The 26,869-nt window shown below is 39.5% G+C and overlaps 1 protein-coding gene across 2 annotated transcripts in view; it reads left to right on the top strand.

Annotated features, from left to right (window-relative positions):
- Positions 1–276: 276 nt before the first annotated feature.
- Positions 277–26,869, top strand: part of LOC147162856 (latent-transforming growth factor beta-binding protein 2-like) — a 95,286-nt gene continuing 68,693 nt past the window's right edge. For both annotated transcript variants that reach the window (XM_086094738.1, XM_086094737.1), the window contains exons 1-3: positions 277–915; positions 5,826–5,899; positions 18,854–19,124. In XM_086094738.1, coding sequence (XP_085950864.1) covers positions 599–915; positions 5,826–5,899; positions 18,854–19,124 — 662 coding nt within the window. In that variant the 5' untranslated portion in view covers positions 277–598. The remainder of the gene's footprint in view (positions 916–5,825; positions 5,900–18,853; positions 19,125–26,869) is intronic.

Genomic DNA, 26,869 nt, shown 5'->3' with positions numbered 1-26,869 from the left:
TATACACAAACATTTAGGATTATCTGCCTTAAGTCACCGCAGGTAAATATTTCAGAGACAAATGAAAATGCTCAAATCTGGCCCTATTGTCAGTATGTGCACAGCATTAACATGATGTAAGATGGCTGTCAAGAGTTGTGTGTTGAGTGGAAGCAACAATACCGTGGACAAGGGGCTGTTTCTTCCCGGTGACTCCTGAGGCGAGGAGGTGGTGATATTCATGGGAGCACCACACACACACACACGCGCGCGTACACACACAAGCACATGGTCTCTCCTCTGCTTCTCTCACTCACATTTGGAGCTCAGCCTCAGCAGCTCGCTGCTCTTTTTTGGCGCCTCGCTGGAGGAGAAAGGAAAGGACTATGTTTGTCTGATGTGAGAGGAAAGTTCCGTTATCGTTATTATTATTTTTTTTAATCATAGTTTTGAACACATTGCCAGCAGTTTTACCTGGTCATTATGAGGAGGTACCCACTCAAGAGAATGACGTCTCAGTGAACTTCAGAAGGAAAGTTGAAGATTTTTTTTTTTGTGGTCATATTAACTCCCAAGTTGAACTGTCGGACATTTTTTTTGGCTACTATTTGTAAACAAAATGGAGCGTACCGGCTTGGCTGTTGTGGTGCTTTTGTCCGTTGCGCTGGTTCACGTAGGTGACAGCCACACGGGCACCTCGACAGGTGGGAAGACAAGAGCTCCCGGTGCCGGGCAGACTCTTTGGGGTCACTCGGAAAGTGGTGAAAGTAGCCCTCTGGAGACCACCCACGCCCGGGGGGATGACGGGCTCCCGTCAAAGGCAGCCCCGAGGACAGGCAGGCACCCCCGCAGCGTGACCCCCTCGCAGATCAGAACCAGAGTGAACCGCCGGCAGAACAGCAAGTCCAGTACGGCGAATTCCAGGCGACTTGTCGGGTAAGAATGGCACCCGTAATTGTCCATTAATATGTTCGTATTTCAAATGAGATACAGTCTGCTCATTTTGGCAGACGCTTCATGCCAGGAAGTGGTGATGTAACAAATCGCAGACTCCACACTGGACGTTCAAGACAGCTAGCTAGTACAGTTACAGTGCTACTTACCTTGACGTACGACTTTAATTCATTCAGTGGCAAAGCTTGTAACTCAATTTACGTTTGTTTTAAGTACACATCGAATCCGTCTTGCTCAATGAACTAAAATTCCTTTAATTCGTTCCAACCCCCAAAACCACAAAAAAAAATTTTAAATAAAAAAGTTGGTGTGTTACAAAAAAAATCTAACCAGTGTATATAAAGTTAGAAGCTAGAGATTTAAAACATGGATAAAAGGACCCCTAATTTGTAAGAATTATGTCATTTTGTTGCGAATCGGCTCAAATTGATTTGTCCAGAAATCAGTGTAAATCAGTAGCAAGCTTACCTTGCGCAGAGCCAACACTAGCTAACTCAACCGTATGCCCCAAGCATCTGTAGATTCAACTGTATTTCCACTTGTGTAGGCAGCATTGCATCACAAAGCCACCAAATTACACTTGTCAATTATAGTCCCAATAATGTAAAAATAAATACGTCGTCATCTAAAAATGTCTAGTGTATATAATGAGGCTTCAAAATCATGAAGAATCAAGCCATTCTTTCAGCTCTCAGATGCCGGGTTTATGTTCGCTGAATTCAATGAAACCACGTCACTTACCTGTCATCTGTCAATAGAATACAGTCGACCGGAGCTGGTCTGCGCATAGTGTAAAGTCGCATATAATTGACGCCCATTGAAATTCATTGGGGGGGAAAAAAATCATGACGAAACACTGATAAACATACAATATGTTTTCCATGAAAAATGGTGCTACAATGTCCCACTGGGTCGTTGCGGGACTTTCTACGCAGCAACAATGAGGCACTCTAAACCGGCAATACCAGTCTGAAGACCCGGTCCAACACATTGGCTGTCAAGCCCCACTATTCTACCTTTATTTGCGTGACGTGTGCTCAAAACTGACGAGGCGTTCCGTCCGAATGGTGATGCTTTTTTTTTGCAACGTATAGGCCAAGCTAGTTGGCTAACTGCATGTCACAATTACGCTGGATAACGGATACAAACGAAGATGCTCAAGTTTTATATAATGGGGCAGTGGCAACTCATGTTTTAGCCACACCCCTACCAAAAATCTATTAGTGTCAAATACTGTACTGTATTTAGAAACAAATCTCAAAAATCACTTTACTGGGTCTTGAATGTAGTGTTGTGGTGCATAACCTTGCCAAACAAAAACTCCCTTCACCCCCATGTTGATAACTTTGCCAAACATTGGCTTTAAAGAAAAAGTGTCAACATATTGCTTAAAATGGATGATCCTCAATATTCCCCATAATCAAACAAGAAGCGGCCATTTGAAGAGCATGAGCAGGACATGATATAGTAGCTGTGATTAATAACTTGAAGAAATACATAATGCACAGTTAGTCTACATAAATATGCTTAAAACTCCCATTGCAGTCTCTCCAATGTTTTCAGTGTTTGAGACATGGCTGCAGACTGCTTCAGTGTGAGTGTCCCTCTTTTGTGCACGGTTCCCGTGGCCATGTGTTGTTGTGGCTTGGGTCGCCTGGTGAACATAAAAAAAAAAAAATGTGCTGGGCGATCAGAACCACCTGTTTTGTCCAATGAGTCTGTCTCTTTTCTTGTTGTGCGTCTCCGACAAACTCCCCAGCAGGAAGATTGCTTGTTTCCATATTAAAACTCTTTTCTTTTTGTCTAATGAACCCTTGATGCATCCAGTTTTGTTTGTTCTATAGGGACAAAGCATGATACTCACTGTTAGGGGGTGTGTGGGTGGGGAGTGGGAGTGTTTACATAATGATCAGAGGCGGATTTGAGAGGCTGTCTTTGAATTGCAGACACTGAACTAAAATATCCTCTTCAGTATTAAAAAAAAAAAAAAAAAGCTAATTTAAAGGAGATATGTAAGAAAGGTGACAACTTGAATCAACAATTTTTTTTACTGTCGTATGCTACAAGACTTCGTTATTGTCTTGATTCTGCCCTTATGTTAAAATAAACATTCTGTAAGCCACCGTGTACAAAAAAAACTTTTCTGAAACCACCTCGATTAATCAAGACAGCCTACACAGTCCTCACCTTGGTTCTTTTCACCTTGATTTGGGGTTGTTGGTTACTGCAAACTGTGCTACATTGAATGCATCAGTTGGAACGAGACACAACAACAACAACAATGGAGGCGAGGGGCCTCTGTATTTACTTCTCAGACTGTGGGGACACATTTAATTTGAGAGGCTATTGAGGACAGCAAGAAAACGGAGCTCTGCAGCAAAACGGAGACTGTGGAGTGTCCAGTACTAAGGCACACCAACAGGGTAAGCTAAGTTTAGAATGTGTGTTTAGACTTGTCAGTTCCATGTTAGAATCTGCTTGTGTGTCAATAGCAATGACAAATAGAGTCATAGTGACCCGAATTTGTGGCACAGAATGGAACTCGTTACAGCTAAAGAATCACAACCAAATGGTGCAACTTTTGAAGGATCCTTCACATTATTGCACTTCACTTTGATTCACTACATCACAGATTATTTGCTATTATTTTGAAATCGCTTTATTGAGCAAAAGCAATAAAATAATTCGATAATCCGATTGTCACAACTCACACCAAGGCAATCAATATGCAGAGCAGCTAACAATTAGCCAGTTAACAACCAGTCTACTCACTCACTTATGCTGCATTCGAGGAAGCTTGGAAATCGGAATGATCCCAGTTGGATTTTCCCAGTTCCGACCTGAAATCGTTCAAGGCGAAAGTAAACAACCAAAATGCTGGATAGTGGTAAATTGTTTTTTGTTTTGGTCCTCAAAACACATTTTGACCTCCAACAAACTTTCCTTCTCGCAATAAATCAAATAGAAGAGGAACATCGATGAATGAGGTATTTATTATTTATTTATTCATCTTATTTCATAAGCATTCCATACAGTTCAGTAGTTCACCGTATAATTTCATGCAGGGAGATAGCGGCATAGTGTCACGTACATTGTGTTACGTGAAATGATGTCGAATATTTATGAATGAAGAAACAAGCTATCTAGTTATACTCAAGTAAATGAGTGTTTTACCATTCATGGACTGTGTTTCTATAGGGGTCGCCATTGTAGAGTGACATCACATTGAAGTCGGTCAGCAAATTCGGGGTCCTTTTTTTCGTCCCAACTTCGCAAGTGAGATTTCCGAGTTCAAGGGAGTGCTCTCGTACACACTTCCTGGTATAAAGTCGAAAAAGTCCTGACTTCCCACTTTCCTCAAATGCAGCATTAGACCCTCCCATATCACCCAACTGGCCAGGCTCTGCCTTTTAAAGTCACACGCATTCAGTCGCAATCACAGATGCAGTACCTTCAAAACACATGTATACAGTCTTAGTATTGTGAATATATCGTAGTTTAAAATGTATGTAAATAAAATAAATATATGGTCGCTACTTACTACTACTTACTACTGATTTTGTCTGTATGCAACCTCCGCGATAAATGAGGGATTTCTGTATGCCAATTTATTCAAAGGTCCTAGATTCACACAGAACTCAATGGGTTTGTATTTGGCCCATATGGCACACACGGCCACAAAATTTTGCTAAACAAATAATAATATCCGTGAACCCCTACATTAGTCAGACAGCCAGTTACGCATAGCTGAATTGAACAAGCGTGTGTGTGTCCGTTAGCATACATGCATGTATGCTTACATGCAACATGTGTAAGGCCTTTCCTCGACATTGCCAACAATGTAATAAACGAATAGCGATTTCATTTGACCATGTTGATTCATTCAGCCTTACATGACTCAAGTGTTTTTTCACGACACATTTCCGCTCAGAATGATCGCTCACCTTCTTTACTGCAACCCTTTTTTTTTTTTACTTTCACACTGACTCACTACTCCCGTTTTGTGCAGCTGAAACACGACTCCTTCATTCTGCACGCTTCTAGTAAACAATCGACAAGGTGTTAACACAAGCTGATTTATCGTCTTAATCGCAACCTGCGGTATCAAAGTGTTCGTTCCGTGATTAAATCAGGTGATGGAATTTATGTGCTGACTGATGACTTTGGCGTGTTTGATTTACGTCAATGCGGAGTTTGCCAAAGGGGCCTAAATGACGACTATGTTATCTCCGTGGCGCCTCAGTGCAACACGCAGAGCTTAATGAGTAAAATCCAAGCGAGGTCGAGAAGTCAATCCGCATCGTATCTTCTTAAATCTCCATGAGTCAGACATGCATTTACTGTAATATCTTGAGAAGCGATGATGGGCCCACATCCATGCCAGCCCAGCGGCCCCAAGTTGCACTTGCGCTCTGCTGTAAAAAAAAAAACAACAACGCCTTGGCTGCAAGCGAGGATTAACGAGTGCAAGAATCCCGTTAGAGTTTTTTTTTTTAACATGTCGTCTCTCATTTGCTCAATGATTTATTGAGGATGCAGGGTGCTTTTCAAGTCCCATGTGTCTCATATAATCTCTTTAAGGTTCAAATAACTCCACGCTTGTTTTCACTGTGGACTCTCGCATGATGGTAAGAGGGATCCACGCTCAGATAGAGTTTCATGACCCTCCCCTGATTTTCGTCTTATTGCTTTAAATTCTATTAAAGAGTATTCTCCAAGGTGTCATGTCATTATTGATCGGCCACCCCCAACAGAATGATCTGAACCCAAAACATTAAATCAGATCGGCTTGTCATGCAAAGGGACGAGAACACACACACTTATTGTTAGCGTTCTGTGACCCATCAGTATCTTGTCTTACCAAGTTCTTGTGTACGTCTCCCTCTGTGCAGGCCAAATGTGTGCGGCGGTCAGCAGTGCTGCTCTGGCTGGGCTGTGGCATCAGGAACCAATCGCTGCATCAAACGTAAGCATCCTTTTAAAGGGAAAGTCAACCTTAACATTTCTTGACATTATGTGACCTCACTTGTTCTAAACATGACATTCTGATTAATATTACATTTGTGGAATATGAGTTATGCAGCATAATCCAGCCGTTTGTATTCATCTGAGGGGGCGGCCATTTTGTCACTCGCGGTTGACTGAAATTGACATCACAGTTGCTCAGGGCTCAGGCAATGACCAATCACAGCTCACCTGTTTTCTAAAGCTGAGCTGTGATTGGTCGTTACCTGAGCAACTGTGATGTCATTTTTACTCGACAGCAAGTGGCAAAATGGCCGCCTTCTGATATTGTTAAAAACGGCTGGATTTTGCTGCTTAACTCATTCTACTCACACAATATTAAACAGAATACCATATTTTGACCAGTGGACCATATTAATGTCAAGATTTTTTTGGGGGGGCTTACTTCCCCTTTAACATGTTTAATTTGAATGTCTTCTGGGTTCAATCTTGTCTCCGGCCATCTTGTGTGGGATTTGCATGTTTTCCTTGTGTGTCATTTAGTGGGTTTTCTCTGGGTACTCCAGACCCAATAAATGAAGCTGTAAAGTACTTCAACCTAAGCCAAGCTGCCCAAACAACTGCCAACTACCACAATAATAAACTTACAGTATTCTTTTTGACACTGTCAGTCAAAACTGAGCCATTTATTTTCTTTTTTTCAATTATCTTTGCAAATACAGCATTTTTGGTACAACTCTTGTGTTACCTAATTTTGTGCTCGGTGTGTCTATATCCCAACTGTTCCCACCAGTAAAGTTTGTAGACAGAGAAGCTTTACAAGCCTTTGCCAACTGACAGAAAAATAACATAGGTAATAGTGACTAATGGCTGTCCTGTCAAGTGAAATTGCCCTATGAAAATGTTCTTTGGTCACGTTCATCATGCCGTGTTTGCCTTTTTATTATATTTATTATCATTATTAAGACTCTGACATTGAAATGACTTGCAATTCATTTGGACACAAGACCTTCATTTGGTCTTGAGATTCTTCTTTTTTTACTTCACCACATCGTTGAATAGCTTCACCGGCACATAATCACAAGCAGATGAGAGTGGAATACATTAATTGTGAATGAATTATCAACAACAGATTAGAAGTGTTTTTTTCCCCCGTCACATTAGCATGTGTGTGCTGAATTTAAATGTGGACTGCCTCATTATGTTATACGTTGCCTGGTCTGTTTAAAATGATAGAAACCACATTTGCAATCTCATTTAAGGTTTATGTGTGAGCCTTTGTGAAATAACAGGTTAAAGTCGTGTTTTTTTTTTTTTTGGCAGCTATTTTTTACATTTTACGAGTGAACTTTGTTTACAAGGCTCGATCTACAGTATCTGGCCACTTGTTTACTGCTTTCTCTCTCACACACACACACATAACCCAGCAAGTGGATTACACAACAAACTGATTGGCCCCAGCAACCTCCTAATTAGATCCACTTCCTTCCTTCCTACACCCCCCCCCCCCCCCTCAAGTCCTTGCTAAAGGCACACTTAGTGAGGTGTTAATTACATTTAACGTCAGGTTGCAGTTGTCCAAATTAAAGTGTACTTTTAATCTGCCAGAAAGTAACTGCTCCGAACCATTTTATGTCGAGCCGTGGCTGGAGGCAAGACTGTCATCAGTGAAGCGAAGCGGCCACGAGATGCCAACACTGTGGTCCCCAGGCTGGAAGGGGGCCCTAAGAAGACCTCCGTGGAGAAAACAGGGTTATCTTCCAACTGTCCTCGCTTAAGCTTTATTAGGCATTGGCAGCAGGAGAAACCTTCTCACTCTGGGGGGAAACTTGTTGGCTGGGAGTGAAATATGAAAACATATCGGGGCTAAACTGTGTCTAGGAAATTCCCGCTGTAGGGATTGAAGTAATGTCTAATATTAAAAGTGTCAGCTTCAGGCTTTACTTAGGAGACCGGATTGGGTGTCGTGGGTTATGGCTTCTTAACAGTACCTCATTGTTCAATTTGGTTGAGCTCAGAGCAAATATATGATAGGAATTGGACCACTAGTTGTCCGGGGAGTCCACCTTCACGTCATTGTTTATTAAATAGTCTTTGTCAGCTTGGAGCTTGTTGTCCAGCGACTAAATCCTGTTCATTGGGGGAATTAAACACCACTATCGCAATTTCGACTGGTACATGGGGTCCTGGGTTTACGAAAGAGATCAGTTCCACCAGCATAAGCCAAATTTCAATGTAAGACAGAACACACACAGGGCCAAAAGTTTTTACCAAAAGTTTGCATGTGCTAAATGGGCACAAACCTAATTGCACATGTCTGTCAGAGGATCACTCAATTAAGTTCTCGTTAGTTGGTATCTTAGTAAATCAGGTCCATTGTCGCTATAAGTGATCACAGTAGTAGAAGGAACAGAACATTCCTGCTATTATTTATTTTTTCTAGTCTGGTATAACTGAGCTCAGTGGCTGCCAATAACCAGATGCATCGTTGGTTGGTAAAGTGAGCACATGTGCAGGCTTGGCTGTACTGGAAAGTTCTCGACGAGATGAATGTAACGTCTTGTCTTGGTGTCAGGAGGACTTACTGTATAGAATTCCCCACTGCCACTTTATGCACATCTGCAGCTTTGTTAGCGAACTTCAGGGAGCCATATTTTAGCCTCACCCAGTCATAGCCCAGCAGTTGTTCTGCCTCAGTTAGCTGCAGCTGGATGACTCCATAGATGCAATGCATCTCAGCTAAAATTAGCCTCAATGTGTTTCAAGAATATTAACAGCACTATTTCACAAAAACTGCTCTGATCGGCTGTGGGAATATTGTCAATGTCTACCTTATTAAATGCTAAGACGAGAACGTGTGCAGGTTCAACGAAGGTTTGAATTGAGAAGAATGGCCACAGAAATATGTTTACAAAACCGTAAGCTACTTAGCTGTGGAATTAAGATGAGAGTTGAATTGCTGACATGTTTTGGGTCTGTATGTGCTAATCCTCAATTAGATCTTGTAGGTCAATTTGGAATTAGTTTTATTTCGCAATAAAAAAAAGAAAAAAAAAAGAAACCAGAAGTGGCAACTGAAGTTATTGTGTTTATTTTCAAATGCATTATTAATTGTGATTTAAATTGAAACAATTGAGGGGGTAACAAATTAAAAGCTCTTTGTTATGCAATGTTGCCCCAACTGATCTCTTAGCTAAATATGCTACAACTATGCTCCGAAGGTTGTTTAAAGTTGTACTATCGTGCAATCATTTTTTTTATATTACAAATAGGAATGAGCATCTTTACTATTTTTTTTTCCTTTACCCCAAATTTTGCACTGTTGTGACCAACTTTTTCAGTCTCTATCCGTTCAGATCTCCAACTCTTTACTACAACACTAGCATAGAAACAAGATTTCAGAACATTCGGAGAGAGATTCTGCCATCCTAAAAACAATAATAATAAAAAATGAAAATCATACAATAGATGAATTAATTGTAAATTCTCCTCATAGTGGATCAAGGACATTTACAGTACTCAAATACTGTCTTATTTTTCAACAGGTATATTTGTTTCACCCTGCAAATCACATTATAGTTTAGTTCATATTGTATCAACCTGGAACCCTCAATGTCGTGACTCTTTTCCCTGAGTTGTTTGGCACTGACTGATAAGATAATTTAACAAGCATCATAACACACAATATCAACTTCTCAAATTCACTTTGGAATTTTGAACATGCTCATTGTTGTCTTGAACATGTGCGATACAGCTGGTGAAGTATCAAGGACATCAATACATCTGTAACTGTTTTCTAACCTTTTAAAGCGCATTGCAAAATTCTGGCGCACTAATAGAAACAAACAATCATCTCGGCCTCCACGGCTCTAATATCCCAAAATATTATACCTGCTTACACGAAGTGTAAAAGGGAGGAAGTGAGTATATTCAGATAAACTCATCATTTACAGTCATGCATCTATTGCAGCATTTTTTTTTTCTTATACTTGCTCTTAGCGAAAATTCATCCAGTAACACTTTTGAACTGCATTGTTGAATGTTGGTTATTTACATTCACACAATTGCAGTACGTGCAGCTGGAAACCATGAGAAACACAAGAAAATCAAACAAAATTATGCAATTCCACTGTTAAGAATGTGAAATGTACATGTCATGTCGTTTTCTTGTTGGTTTTATTAGTTAGCAGGACTGTGCAAAAATTACCAACTGATTTCTACAAAAGGTTTGCAGAAGACTGTTGCATCAGCCAAGGATGATTATTATTATTATAGTTATGTAAACCCTTATACTGTACCTCGATTGGGGTCTTGGTTGCCAGTGAGGCTTCTCCACTTGTCTTGGGCCATCACCTCCGTCTGGTTGGTCTGTGTTGACCTCCACCAAGCTGTTTTTGGACTTCATTGTCCTCTCTTTCCTTGTAGATTCCATTTAAGTGCCAGATGTGCTGTTTGTTGCAAGTTTTCTTAATATATGTTCTATCAATCACCATTTCGTCATTGCTAATTTTGGCCTACCATCTGATGTGTAGGATTTGATGTGTGATTTTTTTGGGGGGGTAGATACTTAGTAATGTGCTATGTCTCACATTGAATTTGATTTTTAAGGATGCAATATGAATATCAAAGAGGTCTCAAGTTCCTAAATGCTGTCCTACTTTCTTCCTCCTGTTTTGCATACGAAATATGCCAAAGATTCAGGTGCAAATCCAACATTTTATGGTAATTTTTTGACATTTTGCTTTATTTCTTGCAAATGCTAAATATCTAAATATCAACATTCAGACTTATGCAGGAGTTAGTTACTGTATGACAGTTGCTCATGGTGGATAAAAAGCTTAGTTGATAGGCAAATTACATGCTATCTCGCTGTTATGATGTCATACTATGTACAAAGCTGAATGATGAAAACATCGACCCAAAACACGAACTTAAGTGAACTGTACCGCTTGTTGGAAACCATTCTCCATCTGCATCTACAATAACTAGGGAAACATGAAAGCTTGTTTTCGAAGAGGGTTAAAACGGTCTTTACAGATGTTTTACAAGAACAGGAGGAGGTTTTAAAAATGCCTCTTAGCTTGTGATTTCACTGAGCAGAGGGTAAAATTAGGGCTGTGCAGACAGCCACAAACCCCTCCTTGCCTTTACATGTGTTGGGGTGGGGGGTTGCGCAGTTCACAGTTCACACTCCCCTGTGGCAGCCTTGTAGAGAGTTATGAGCCATTAGGCAGATCCTGTAATCCATACACACGCCATCGTTCCCAAAAGCTATCATTAACATTGAAGCTGGACAACCTGTTCTCACTTTGTCTTCCCCAAAACCAGGAGTGCTGCTTTCGCCACTCCAGCTGGTGCGTCTGTTTGTAGCCTCCGCTTGCGCCACATGCTTCTCTAATTGCTACCATTGTTGAAAGTCTCGTGAAAATGAGGCATTACTCAACGCCTGGACCTACAATGGATGGAATCCTGTTTTCGGTTTTATTGATTTACTCATCATTGGTGATGCTGTTCATCACTTTGGATTTTTTGGAGTAGACGGCATCACTTACCATTGTGGCCCATTACAATTTGACAGCCACTTGGGACAGATTAATACCTCCCTTAATTAGGCACCTCCTTTTAAAGAAATAATTACCTCAGATCATATTTGTTTTGTTCATTGAGTTTACTATTGTTCTGAGAACATAGTTGCTAACTTCTTTGCTAAACAAAGCAGCAGCACCAAACTTCAAAACACTATCTCGGGTAATTTCATGTGGCGAAACAAAAAAGTTCACTATGCAGTATTAAAGATGTTGTCATGCTAAATGGACGTACTGTATGATCACTTCATAATGTCATGTGCATCTTTCCGGGGAGCTATTTATTTGTTCAACTACTTGTTTTGGGATTTTGCTGCTTTTCTCTATATTAGTCTTTTTGTTTTGCTTTAAAGCCTTATGGCTGACCTTTATGAATTATCAATAATTTTGGCCGTGTTTTAGAGCTCGTTGTGTGAAGTTTTGATTTGTTTGTGTGTGTACTTGTTTGACAACAAAGGCAATTCAAATGCTAGTGAATTGGATGAGGGCACCAGGGTTAAAATTCACTTTCACTTGAAATTTTAACATGAAAATGACTATATTTGGTCCCAGTTTAAACAGAGTAAACTTTACACTCACAAGAGAGTAAAATATTATATATAATAATAATAATATAATAAAATCCCACAACCTTCAGCATGGGAGACAGCCACTCTATCACTTGAGCTATGCCATGCCTACTGTTGGATAACATTGCTGGTGTGTCCAAAAGGAGACCAAAAAATGGACTCCACCTGACACCAGCAATATACTGACACACAGTAGGACTGGCATGGCTCCGCAGGTTGATTGGCCATCTCCCAACCTTAAGGTTCTGTGATCGTTCCTCAGCCCTTGAGTGATTTTTTTTGTTATTGTTGAATATTTACTCTCTTCCAAGTATAAAATTTAATTTAGTTAAGACTGGGACCAAATATGGTCTTTTTAGAGTAAAATGTACTCTACGAAATTTGCTGCGTACTAACATTGTTTACAATTCTTCCAAAAATGCCTACTAAACACATCCTACAACGCTGCAGTTGAATGAGTAAATGCCCTCGGCCCCTATGTTTAACTGATTGTTGAATACTTGAGGTCCTCAAGCAATTGAGGCAATATGAAAATCACTATTCGACTGTAACCATCAGAGACTCTGTTGATTCAGTATCAAATTGTTTGGTATCAAGACAACATGATCTCAGCTATGGGAAGATGTGCTACGTTCGCACTATGGCAGCTAAATTGTCCTGCTAAACGGATCACTGGAATGTATTTGACTACCATGGATCGAGTCAAATTATCCTTGTAGTTGTAGATCTGTCATTTTTGTGGCTGTTTTTGGACATTCATAACACCATGCATTTCAAAGAAGCACGCAACTTCACCACTGATTGATGCTTTGACAGCCACATAAAAAAAAAAAAAAAGCAGCCACACGCCCGCTGAAACTGCACCATTGTCAGGGGGGGGAGCACCCTCCCACTTAAAGACCATATGGAAGCGGTTGGTTATACGTAACGCTCCCCCTGGAGAATGAAAGTTTGTGGATTTTGTTCGAGTCAGCTTTACAAGGCGCTGGCACATCTTCCTCAGATTGGCCCGGCATGTGGCTCGTTAGACACTGAATGCGAGAGTATAAGGTGCACAGTATAGCATAGCTGAAAGTAATGTACACAGAGTCATGGGTCGACTGTAGGTTAGCAAAATCCCCCAATGAGCTGAGGGGGGTGTGGAGAATTAAAAGCTCCAGCTCCCGTATTAGACAAAAACACTTGATTCAGAAATGCGCATATGTGACAGAGGCTCTATAATCTGCTGAAATATAAACCGTGTAAGATTTACCACAAGGAGAAAATACATGATCATTTGTCATGCCCCTGTCTGTTTCACATTAGAACAACAGAGAAGCTTTACAGTCGATGCAGTTTTGCTTGCGGACAGCGACGTCAGGTTTTGGCAGGCCTGCGGTGATAGCACTGGACTGGCAACCATGTGGAAGTCACATGCTGCAAAGAGATTAACGCTCACTTGAAATGATTAGCAAAGTCATATTAAATGCTCAATAGAGCAATTTTTTTTTTTTTTTTTTTACAAACACTTGCCTCCCATTACCTTTAAAGGGGAAGTCAACCCCACCCCAATTTTTTTTTGACAATATTATGTTCTATGCAGCCCCACTAGTCTAATAAGGTATTCTGGTTAATATTTTGTTAGTGGAAAATGAGTTAAGCAGCAAAATCCAGCAGTTTTTATCAATATCAGAAGGCGCCCATTTTGCCACTAACTGTCAAGTGTAAATGACTTCACAGTTGCTCAGCTTCACAGCTCAACTTCAGAAAACAGGTGAACTGTGTGTGAACTTGAGCTCTGAGCAACTGTGATGTCATCTTCAGTCGACATCAGGTGGCAAAATGGCCGCCCCCTGAGATGTATAAAAACGGCTGGATTTTGCTGCTTAAACCTAATATTCCAAAAATGTAATGTTAATCAGAATGTCATGTTTAGGCTAGTGAGATCACAAATAAAATATTATTGTCAAGAAATATTTAACTCATTCCAGCCATTTTCACTAAAGCAACCCCCTTTGCTCCCGGCTGTTTTACTGGATTTTGACTTATTTTGCACTGTTTCAGTTTTACAGCAATTAGCATTAGAATATAGCTAAGTTTCATCATTATTCACAAACCTGTTGAAAACAATGGGGAAAAGAGCTTTTTGCAACATGGCCCTCGTTGATCTCTTATATTCTGCATCAAAGCCTTCGGTATGCTCGAGCATAAAAAAAACATAAAACACGTATAAATCCGTTTTTTGGACCATGGCAATATTTAAAATAGAGCGTTTTTATACTTTTTGGGGAGCAATCAGGTCCAGTGGTGACTCATCAAGAGAAGTACCCGCTAGTTCTCATCACGGGAGGTTCATCTGTCCATTCTTTTTCTAGTCACCATTCAAACAAAAGAATATAAGCTTTCTATTCAAATAAACAGACCATATTTCACCCAAAGTAAGTACATTTGTGAGTAAATTGAGATGAGCTCCTCATGATTGTACTTTTTTGTGGACATTTTTGTTTGGTGTTGTTGAATTTGTGCAGTTTAAAATATATATTCTCAATAAACGTTGGGAAACATGTTGAGTTTGCTCTGTAGTTACAAGGCTAATATTGTTTTTTTTCTTTGTGGAATTTTTCTAATCAATTACTTATTTGAGGAGCAACTTTCTAATTTTTAGAAGCCTTTTTTTATTTTTGCAGGTTAATCCCAGAGATGTGAAGCATGTCATGAGTTTTATTAAGCAATAAAAATACAACAGTTTAACACAGTTTTTCCACTTTTTTTTTCTTGTACCACTATTTCTGCCAAGTAAAGCCAACCCTAAATTATTATTAGGGAACTCTACTTACCTTGAAAAACAGCTCCAAGTTCTTTTACCAAAACATTCATATTAATGTGATCACATGAAAACCAACCAACTTCACATCGCAAATACTTTGCTACTTATTTTATTGGAAAGGGTGCACTCACAAAGCATAACGCTTTAGGCATGGTACTGTAGCACTAAAAACTTCCTTAAATCTATCTTAGATTTGTGCACGTGGATTGCAGAGCGGGACTGGGAGAGAATTATCATATTCACCTAAATATGAAGAGGAAATGCTCCAGCAAAGTCCAGAAAAAATGCTAGGTCCATATTAGTATGTGTTTTATTTTGCTGATTCGACTGCATCAGCATGTTTGTTTGGGGTGTTCCAATCTGCCAACACTAATCTTAATCGTCTTTTCAGATGACTGGATTTGGATACAACCTCCCAAAACATGGCCACTCTGTCTCCGTAATAATTAAGGCCAAAGTGGCAATATCAGGAATGTTTGCCATTTGTCCTCTTTTATTTCTGACAGATTCTGGTTTTATTACTCTCACAAAGTAATGATCACAGCACATATTTGTGAAATGGATGGAATGTGAGGCAATTAGTTTTAATGATGTGCAAGACAAATCTGCACGACAGCAATTACTGTGACAATGCGCTCACCAGGACAGAGGCAGGGTCCACTGAAGACGCAGACAGGCAGCAGCGCTCTCGGCCAAGGCCCGCCAAGAGGCTTCATGTGGGGTGCATGTAACTGACCTGTCCATGCCAGTGTCATTGTTGGAGGTTCTGTGACAATGTTTTTACTGGAAGAATGGCCTTTCACACATCACTGAAGACACACATAAACACACAAGTATTAAAATATCTTGTTCAGGCGATTTTTTATTTAAAGTGACATTTGAAAATCTTCAAATGCCCTACACATAATAATAAAAATAATAAATAAACATATCTAATAATAATAATAATAATAATAACAATAATAATAATTTATACAAAAAATTATATAATTCATAATTAATTAATATAAAATCATAACTACTTAATATATAATTAATATAAAAATAATAAACATAATTAACCATCACATTAAAAATATATAATGTGAAAATTTACTTTTTATTTTTTTATACCAATTGCTGGACCTCCTATGTGCCTGCTCAAATATCAAGAGTGAAATCAAGTAAGTTATTTTTATTTTTTATTTTTTTACACTAGCTGCTTATTTCCAATGCCTGTGAGGGAGGCATTAATCATCAGTAATGCTGAGATCCATAGTGGACAGTAGTGGTCTTCCTGGATGTAGCTCGGCATCCCAGAGCTCAGTACGTATTGTCATTTTTTTAGACAGCAAATTAGTTGTGACAGAATCAACAGTGCCGCTTTTGGTTGGGAATAAAAGTGCAATATATAAATAATAAATTGATCAAAAAGAACAGAGAGAAGTGGAATGATATCTGCTATTGCCAAAGAACACATTTGGATACAAAGTTCCTCATAAAGTGGCTCAGATTTCTAAATCGAGTCATCCAAAATGAATTTTGTGTGATTACAAGAGAGGGCAAATCTAAACTTTTTTTTTCTAAATCTTAAAGTGTGATTCAAAATGTCACAGGAATCTGTGGCCTCTGTATTCTTCTCCAAAACTTGAGCTTGAACAGAACAAGACAAAAAGGTGGCATATAGCCAGGCCATACAAGCTTGATGATGTATTGACCCCCTTGCCAGACAGAACCCAGGAGTCAGATCATTCCCAATTTATCCCATGATGGAAAATTCCCATCACCACTACTGAGCCGTACCCACCCCATTTCTTCTGTATGTAGGTGTACAATTCATCAGCAAAACAGTCCGACTTTTTAAGAGAGTGCGATATTCAATTCTTAGGTTGTTAGCTTTTGTTGTCACATCACACCATGACTGCGCATAATGGGCTGGCCTTTCGATTACCATTCATGGTGAGAAAACCTAAACACAGAGTTGAGTTTGTCTTTCCCAGTGTATTGACATAAAAAAAACTTTTAGGGGGAAAAAATGTAAATGGTGGACATTCCCTTGTGTGAAAAATAAATAAAGGGCCGCGGAACCTGAGAACTATGGCTATATGAGGAAGTACATGGCAAGTAGAAGGCAATGGGGGGGCTTTCTCAATTCCAGGAGCTGTGCTAGTGTTTCGGCCTGCAATCTGTCAGTGTCCAGACCGTCTATGTGAATAGCATTCCATAGCGGTGTTGACAGAGTGCTGCTCTTTGCTTTGTGGCCTGATTTACCGTTAAAAGGACAATGTCATAAATCCCCTCAAGCATCCTCTATTAAAAACCTATGTGTCACCAGATGGAGAGGCTGTTTACTTAAATGGCATGCCGCCGGGCTTTCGGAGCTTGAAGTATCTGTAGTGTGATGGGAGGATGTGGAAGTGGGTCGGCCCACTGACACAGATTATTTTTCCATGACCGTGAAATGACTTCGGCACAATGTATTTGCTGACATTTCATAAATATTATGCAGCCGTATATCTTTGGAGTATAGTAATTGCTTTCAAATGGAGCTTGTTTTTTAAATAAAAGCTACATTTCTATGTAATACCTCTTTATAAAGTATCAAATATTTTTAAACTCATTCCTCCCTGCTCACATCGACAGGGTATATCGCAGGGTTCTGCAACCTGCAGCTCTGGAGCCACATATGGCTCTTTAGTCCCTCTCCTGTGGCTCCCTGTAGAACTCTAAAAAATAGTAAAAATTAATATGTATAATTTACATATTAATGATTAAATAAAAAACGAATAATCAAATATTAAAAAAATGTCAGAATCCACATTTTTAAGTGATTTATTTTTAAGAGAGGTGAAAGGTAAATCAAAAAGTTTTTTTTTAAATATCAGAAAGTGACCATAAAATATTCCAAATGGAAGAGGAAAAGCAGAAAATTACCATAAAATGTCCATGAAATTGCCAAAAAGGTCAGTGAATTGAATAAAAAATCATATAAGAAAACAAAAAAGAATAAATTCCAAAAATTACCATAAAATGTCCACAAAGTTGCCCAAAATGTCAGAAATTTGACAGCAAAAAAGGCAAGAAAAATGTAAAAAATAAATAAAAATAGCCATAAAATGTCCAAAAAAGGAAGGAGACAAAAATTTACCATACATAAATTGCCCAAAATGTCAGAAAGTTGACAGAAAGGCAGAAAAGTCTAATGAAAATGAAGTACGACAAATAAAAAAAAAATACAAAATAAAAATCCAAAAACAGAAGATGAACCATAGAAGTTAGTACATTAGAGTATAATGTACTAACTAGTGTTAGTCTAATGATTAGACTAACACTAACACGCTGTTTCTTTCATCACAATGTTCAAATGATTTGCGGCTCCAGACAGATTTTTTGTTATTTATTCGTCCTAAAATTGCTCTTTTGACAGTAAAGTTTGCTGACACCTGGTATATTCCATCTGTTCATTCACATTGCGGTTGCATTGGTAGATGTCAAATTTATATAACACTTTTATCCATATTTTGATGGGGTCTGATTCTAATGTAAGGATATACGATTTGTATTTACATTGCTATGACTCATACAAAATGATGCCATTTGGGAGCTAAAAATTGGAATCCTGTCACTGACCCATGTAGTTCAATCCATCCTAATTTGCAGTGAAGCTAACCCCACCAAATTCTAGATCTGTGACGAAATCGCTCCCTATTGCCCTAAACAGAACCATGAACCTTGATTACAGTCTTTTACCTTAGCCAGAAGCTGGATAAGTAGTTGATCACATGTATGCTTAAGAAATTGAACATGACAGCCTTCCCCAGGCTTTCTGCTACATAAAAGCTAGAGAAAAGGTCCAGAAGTTAAGCTAACGGGCTCTTGATTGAATGCATTTAAAATGAACCCTGGTGCCCAGAATAAGAGGAGACATTTCTACTACTGATTCTTGATACAATTGGGGGGAAATATTCTAAAATGACCTGCTGAAAAGTTTAACTCCATCTGTGTTCTCTCTTCAGCCGATTGCCAGCCGCCCTGCCAGAACCGCGGCTCCTGCAGCCGGCCGCATACCTGCGTGTGCCGCTCGGGTTTCCAGGGGCCCCGCTGTGAGGAGGTGGCCCCCGAGCAGGTGTACATCCATGACAGAGGGTCTCTGAGGCGTGTTCAGCCGGGGAGCAACCCTTTCCAGAGAGACCAACCGCGGAGACGGCCCGCAGAAAGGCAGGCCATTGATAGCACCAAGGTCCAGACCCCGCGACCTGCGACCACTCGGCAACCAGTCCAATCTGCGTAAGTGATGCAGCTGTTCTGTTTGTAGAAAGAAAACCTCCATTGACAGGCCAGCAGGAGGGCTTAATTACATTAGTATCCAGTAAACCACCATGACCTTTTTGAGTGCGTGCGCTATTATATGCTAACTGTTCAGCTTTAAGCTAGCCGCTATTATGTCTAATGTACTGATTTTTTTTATTGTTAACTGAGTGGAAACACTTTTATGACTAGTTTCAAGTGAAAAATCTTATAGACTGCCTGCGACCATAGCTAGAGCGTTATTGTTAGCTAGCGTGCCCAGTGGCCAAAAAGAATTATGCCTTAAAACTAAACCAATCAGCATACAGGAAAAGAAAAACAAAGGAGTGAATGTGATTTCTATGGAGCCAAAGTAGCCTTTGACATTTTAGCGTCTTTTCTTCTTACCTCCTTACACCTGATGTTCAAAGGTCAGTACTCATAATGTTTTCTAATTTAACTGATTGTTCCAACTTCCAGTTCTTGTCTTTGTTTGCAGTCTAGAGATAAAATCTTCATACCATAACTTCACCTCTATGAAAACGTCCATGTAATTTTTACATTATTACAAATTCACAGCCATTTTGAGAATGTTACTGGTGTATTTATCTGAAGAAGAAAAATCCACAGAGCAGTTTGTTTAAAGTACCTTTACGGTCAAACAGGGAGTCCGGCAAAAAAGAAGAAGATATAAACCACACGATTACAACATTTTTTAACTTTCTTGGACAAACAACCAGTTTAATTACACTCCTCTTCAAGTGCCCATGTTTACATGTCCAATAAATCTTTCCAGATGAGCCGATTCAACCCCTAATCTTTGATAAACACTATGTAAAACAAATGTCAAGACTGATAAGAATTTGCTTCCTACTTGAAATATTAAGGTAAATCTCTGAGATATGGAAACATAACTTTACTTTAAGGTTTACCATACAGAAGTATCAAACAGGCTATTTTCTATGAAAATAGAACGGGGCAATTATATTTGACATTTGCAGATTTTAGAATAACTACAACCCGTCCAACTTGTAATTGCCCTGATGAACATGTCTTTTCAGTTAATTCTCCAAAGACTGCTAATCAGACAGACCTAATAGTTTCTTGGCTGAAAAGTGTGTGACTGTTTCAGGTCCAGCCTGCTTAGAAATAACCTTTTGGTGTGATTAATTGCCCGATCATGGACACAATCGTGTTATTTATTGGGGATGTAGAGCTATTTCCCAAATAAATGCTTTCTGGGAAAATGTTAATAGTTTATTATTTCTTGCAACTAACATTTGTCATATAGTCTAAAATGTTGGTCCTTGGCCCAATCCCTATTCATATTTGTACAAGTTGTTTTACCAAAATCAGGGCGAGTGGTGGTTAGTGACATACCAGTCTGTACCTGAGTATTGCAAGCTCAGGGATTTCCTCACTACTCTAATAGTGGCCAAGTGTGTTTATTTAGTCAACGTGATTGGCCGAGGGAGAATTGCTGGTTCTGTTAAGCTTAAAATGGAACCATGCCAATTAATGCATTTTACCATCAATAATGAAATCTATTTTTTTGATTAAATTAATTGCCACTTTACATAAATGCTCCTGCCTGAACTGAGTGGTCAGAGGAGACGAGCCAGAACACTGGTGAAGTAACATCTATTCATATGTGCACTTGCTGCACGGCTGTAGGACCACACTGTAACTGATGACGTATAATTTCCATTATTGTGGGAATGCTGAACAGCATTTAAATCCCACCTTAAAAAGATCGCAGTTCAAGTTTTCTTTTTTAAATTAATTTATCATTACAATTAATAATTTGTAACTTTCACATAATTTATCTTTCAGTTTACTTCATAAGCATTCCACATGCATTCACATCTTAGCATTCAGCTGTTAGAAATTGCCCTTTGTCTAGTTTGCTTAGTCATTTATTCATTATTCATTTATAAACGTTGAAAGCAAATGCATTATATACTATAGCCTTGTGATTTACCGCAGAACCAGTCCAGGGTGTACTTAGCCCTAAGTCAACTGGGAAAGGCTCACCTGCGATTAATAAGGACAAGTGCAATAGAAAATGGGTGGATCTATAGTAGACATTATTTTTCATCGTTTAGTCTTTCGATTTCTAAACTTTGATTCACCAAACCACATGATCATCATCTATTAGAGTCTTCCATGGGGCTTCTCATGCTAATTGTGTTGTTCTCTTGACGTCTTGTGTGCTTGCCAGTGTTGTAATATCCTGGCTTCACCACACTCATGTTTGTGGTATCTGTGATCAATTGTAAGTCTTGGCAGACGGTTCATAGAATAGTATTCTGTATCCCACTTTCCAAAATGGTTATCTTTGAGTCATAGTAAATCTACTCCGTGAAGATCGCACAGTTGCCGTGTGTATTCCTCTTTGTTCTTGACTCACACAATATTTCTGCTTCCTGACTCACAGTTTTGGGTCAAAGAGAGTGATAGTAAAAGGAAAGAGAGTAATGCTGAATCACGCGTTCCCTCGTCGTGACTGTTCACCCTCATAATTTTGTGAAAGCTGACTAACGACTTGTAAGAAGTGTGGTTAGGTTCCAAGATGAGACATTTCCCTCTTCCGGAATTCAAGATTTCCCAGCATGCAGCTTTGGCTAATTATTAGATGTGGTTGTTGCGTAAAACCCTTAACATGACAGGTGGAAAATCTGCCAACATTGTAAATCACCTCAGATTTATTTATTTCCGCGGTCCTTCCAGTAAGCTTTGAGACAAATTGGAGTGCAAATCTTATATCTCATGGACTGACAGAAAATGTTCTGCATTCTTTTGGCCCAGACTTGACTTGAAAGGGTGGAAAGAGTTCCCCCTGGAGAAGAAGTGGAGGATGCAAGTCTTGGTTTCATATATCTGATTGATGTTTCACTGCTCCAAAGCCAAGAAAGCACGAGCAACATGAAGTCATAGAGTGAGATAGTGAGACAACAACACCATTGCCCAGTTTTGGTATTTGGATTAAGGAGTAGGGAGGACTGACGTCTGCTTCAGAAATATCTTTATTTTTTTCTTACCTAAATGCCCAGGGAGTAAATTCCTTCCCATATGTGCAGCTACTTTCCTTCTACTTTCGTCCTCCTGGAGAGGGTGTCAGGTACTAAATAAGTCTGTCTTGGATCACATTTGACTTTTTATGTCAGCAGCACCCTTTTATTGACCTCACCTGTCAAGTGGCGCCAAGAACAAGCAATAGTTTGGAAAAATAATTAGACAGACGCAGGGAGAGAAAACATTTAAATAAAGAATTTAAAACAATAACCACAGTGATAATAATCTCTACACAGTAAACCGACTAGCCCAGGATCACGTCAGTCGCAGTCTTCTTTTAGTTTCATTTATCGAGGCAAAGTTGTTGGCTCATTAGCAGCCACCAATTGTAGTAGAGAAACAGAAACCCAGTAAGTTTGTTGACCAGTCTGTGCAATGGCCACCATGAAATTAAATGACCTTAGTTTTTTCTTTCCACTAGGCTGCCATGTTAAGTATTATAGAGGTTATTGTGGTGAATGATATGACCCATTACTACATCATTACATGAGTACTCAATAGTCATCACAGGGCTCAAGACCAACAACTACTCCTGTTAACCTCGTTGTTTCCAAATTTGTCACTTGGTCGCACCTTTTTTCCAGACATTTTCATTTGCTGAATTCAAAGTTTTGTATGTGTTTACTTTATGAAATGTGACAACTTCATTGTCTTTACTTTAAGTTCCCAGAGGCTTTGTTTAAGTTAACCATTCATTGCAATCATTCGATTGTTTTCTGATTTGTGTGGACACTGGACTGGAAGTCATTGCCTTCAATGAAGGAGTCAGATATTGCTATCTTAGAGGCCAAGTGTAATGTCATAATGTCTCTTATTAACTCATTCACTCCCAGCCATTTTCACTGAAGCAACCCCCTTCACTCCCGGCTGTTTTACTGGATTTGGACTGATTTCGCCAGGCCCACAGAATATTCTGTTCTATTGCTATAAAAACATGGAACCTATCAAAAAATAGATTAGAGTCTCTTCTTTCATCAGGAAAAAGTTTCATCATTGTTCACAAACCTGTTGAAAACACTGGGGAAAAGAGCTTCTTGCATCATGGCCTTGGTTGATCTCTTATACTCTGCTACCATATGCTGGCTGTTTTTTTGTAATAACTACCATTGCTTTTAGCAACCTCTTCAGGTCCGAAGCTGCATCTAAGCATTCGGTATGCTCTATCACAGTGGTTCTCAACTCCGGTCCTAGAGTACACCTATCCAGCCTGTTTTGCATGTCACCCTCAGCCAACACAGCTGAGGATCATTATCAGGGTTCGAACAGAGCTTGCTGATTAGCTGATTGTTTGAAACACCTGTGTTGACTGACGGAGACATGGAAAACAGGCTGGATAAGGGTACTCAAGAACCGGGGTTGAGAACCACAGCTCTGGCATAAAATAAACATAAAAAAACTATAAATTCCTTTCTTGGGAGTGAAGGACAAAGTATTAAAAAACATATCTATACATTTTTGGGTTTGATTGAGTTAAGTGTACAAATTGCACAAAACAATACCACTTTTGGCCCGATGCCTGTTTGGCTTGATGTGCAGTTTTCTTTTTTTTACTTCAATTTATATTTTAGACTTGTAATGTGTTTTCTTTGTGTTTATACGTTCAATAAAACCATAAACAAAAATGGAACCTTAAAAGTCTAACAGTCTGTTTTGTTAAGTCCCTGTAACATTACTATCTTAAAACAATAAAACACTCTTCAAACACTCCCTTAACTTAACTGTAATGACAAAGTAGAACTGCGTAATAAAAAGTGCTTCACGACTTGCATTGGTATGTTAGTTGCTACGTACTCATTCTCGTGTCTATAGATGATCATCTCCTGTTGCCATGGCTAGACACTCCATTGGGACAAATAAGAGTTTTGTGTTTGTTTTGAATGTGAGTCCACTTCACAGAGTTTCAGATGTACATTCTTCTGTTTTTCACATTGTTAACGCTTCTATTGAGAATAACAGAATTATCTATCAAATGTATGAAAAGTTGCAGTTTTTTTTATAATCTTGATCAACACTTGATGCTGTTGCTGCTGGTCTGCGTGCATCTTTGGCATCAGCCATAATTTTGTAGGGAAAATAGTCTACCTGTTTGTCAGTGGCTCCACAGCCCATCCTTTACTTCCTGTCTGCCTGGAGTTAAAAACCTTAACATATGTTGAACTCTGGGACACAGGAACAACCTTTCACCTTTTTTGACCCAGTTTTACCAAAAGCCTCAACAAAATGCGCTCGGGAACTCTAAAACTGAGATTTTAATGGAGGTAAAAAAAAAAACATAGCTATTTCCTCACCTGAATTGTGACGTGTTAATACGCTTCATTGTGACATTGGGCCTTTCCTGTAAGTGTGACACACAGCAGTCATGAAAATCATGTCACTGTCAGCATAAAATCCTATAGATCACAGATGGTCGTGGTAGGAAGGTCAAGGCCAATGATGAACTCCCTTGGCTAAGCTGGAATAGTGATAACACATAAATCACCTTCTCCATTGAGGCCCTCGTATCACCTCCACACCCCCATTAGTCTATGACATCAGTCGTCTGCAGGAAACAGATCGGGGCAGAGCAGGATGCGTGTGCAGCATGTACATCATCCCTGCAAAGGTCATCTTGCTCTCATTTTCTGTTACATAATCGGACTGAAGAAGGCACCTGGACAGTCCATGTAGCTGTAGTGATAAAGGTATCTGACTAATAAATGACTGGATGGTTAAAATGAAATTGTTTTCGTGAAGACCCTGTCTCCGATTGTCAAAAAAGAGGAACTGAGTTAAAAATATTGGTAACCTGTAGTAACTAGCTCGTCTGTAATGATCAGTTCATCCAACTGCTTGATATATGAAAAATGATGATGAGGAATTAACAGCAGGGAACAAATAACAGATGAATGACCCTTAACAGTATGATCTCTGCATTAACTGTTATGACCCACGTACAGTATGCATGGTGACTATGGCCGAGCGCTTGTGTGTGGGTTGTTGACTCAAGGCTTTGCACATAACCACACAGTCGTTTCTCAGAGGAAACTGTGGTCATAGTGGGAGTTCTCCTTGTTAATCATGGATCACTGGTTGCTTTCACTCCTATTACAGACAAACCACACCAGCAGCAGCGGCAGCAGCGCAAACTGGATCTGCTGCCAAAATCACATAGGTGACCTCGGCACCTGTATGGAAGTATAATTCATAAACATTGCTCTTGTCACTACTCATGATCAAATATGTCAAAGCACAACAAAAAAGGGGGAGTGGTTTTGAAGATTTAAAAGAAAAAAAAAACAATAGCACAAATGCTCCATTAGCTCCACATGTGTAGTTAAAGGTAATTTGTATTTGGTCTGTTGTACTGCTGTAACACTTGACAGTCTGCATTGCTGACCTAAAAAAAAGACAGGTGAATATCATCCTTTCACCTTTTGGCCAGTAAATGTCAGTTACGGCAGATTTCATCCTGTGTCGGTAGAATGGGAATGAACAGAAAAGGTTCTGGCCTTTGAGTGTTCTTGTTTTTGCCTAGCACCAGCACAAGAGAAGTGGTTTCAGCTTCGCTCACTGTACGTTGCTTGACAAGTGTAATAAATGTATTGAAGACAGTCTAAATGTACTGTAGACTGAATTTCACTAAGCTTAACGTAGCAATATTGACTCAGTTGGGCAAGGAAAAGTAGCTTGTGTTTCTGTCTAAAAATACAGAGCCAAATGAGTCCCATGAGTGTTTGACTTCCTGCTAGGCTAGGGGGAACAAAGGACCATAGAGAATTTAGCACTCAGCGTGGGACAGATACGTCTTTCACTCCCACATCTTATTTCTCTAAACCCTTGTCTGCAACACACTATCTGAGCCGCAGTGTCAGTTGGCCCAGTTTCGTTGGGAAAATCAAGCAAATTGGTGCAGGGGACTAATCGTTTCTAGTGCCTTGGTTGAAGCAGATGGAGGCGGGGCATCTCAATATAGAAATCAGTCAAATATTATTATAGCTTATATGTGCCTTCACCACTGTTGTGAGAACATTTCTTTATTGCTCTAAAAGTTCCATCAGTCGCCTTCTCTACCGGAAATATATTCTGGCTTTCTGTCAGAGCAGTCTGACATGTGACACTCACAGAAATAGCTGAGTCAGCAGTGGCTCTTCCTGCTGACCTGTCCTGTGGCATTTTGCTAAGTGAATGATCAGAGTAACTACAACAGAGCAGCGAGGGTTGAATTTCCTCTCAGCTCACAATGTCTGCAGACGTTATGATTGTAACCCCTGAACCACAGCAACCGCACCACTGTGCTTCCATCCAGGATCAGACCTCTCTGGATTTATTATGTCTTTGGCGCCCTAGGAGACAAAAAGGGAACTGTTTACCCCAATACAGTTGTGTGTTATGTTCATGTCTAACTCTATTATATACAGTACTGTGTAGTCAGTCATCCAGGTCATGGTAATCTTCAAAAGTTGAATTGAAGGCAACTTGAACTTTTGGTAGCATTCTTGTGTTTGATCGAAAACTGAAGTCTCTTTCAACAAAACCAAGAAGTCCAGTTTTCTCCCATTCAACACTTGCAAATCTATCATATGCTATTTTCATACTTGCACTCAAATGATACCATTGTAATAAAATTATTGCATTTCATCTCATAATTTGTCAGTGTATCAGGTCCAACTAATACACTTTTCTATAGTTCT

This window comes from Leptonotus elevatus, chromosome 14, assembly GCF_054856555.1.
Source record: "Leptonotus elevatus isolate MCC_2025b chromosome 14, RoL_Lele_1.0, whole genome shotgun sequence".
NCBI classification, from domain to species: Eukaryota; Metazoa; Chordata; class Actinopteri; order Syngnathiformes; family Syngnathidae; genus Leptonotus; species Leptonotus elevatus.
This window is presented reverse-complemented; position numbering and strand designations above follow the sequence as displayed.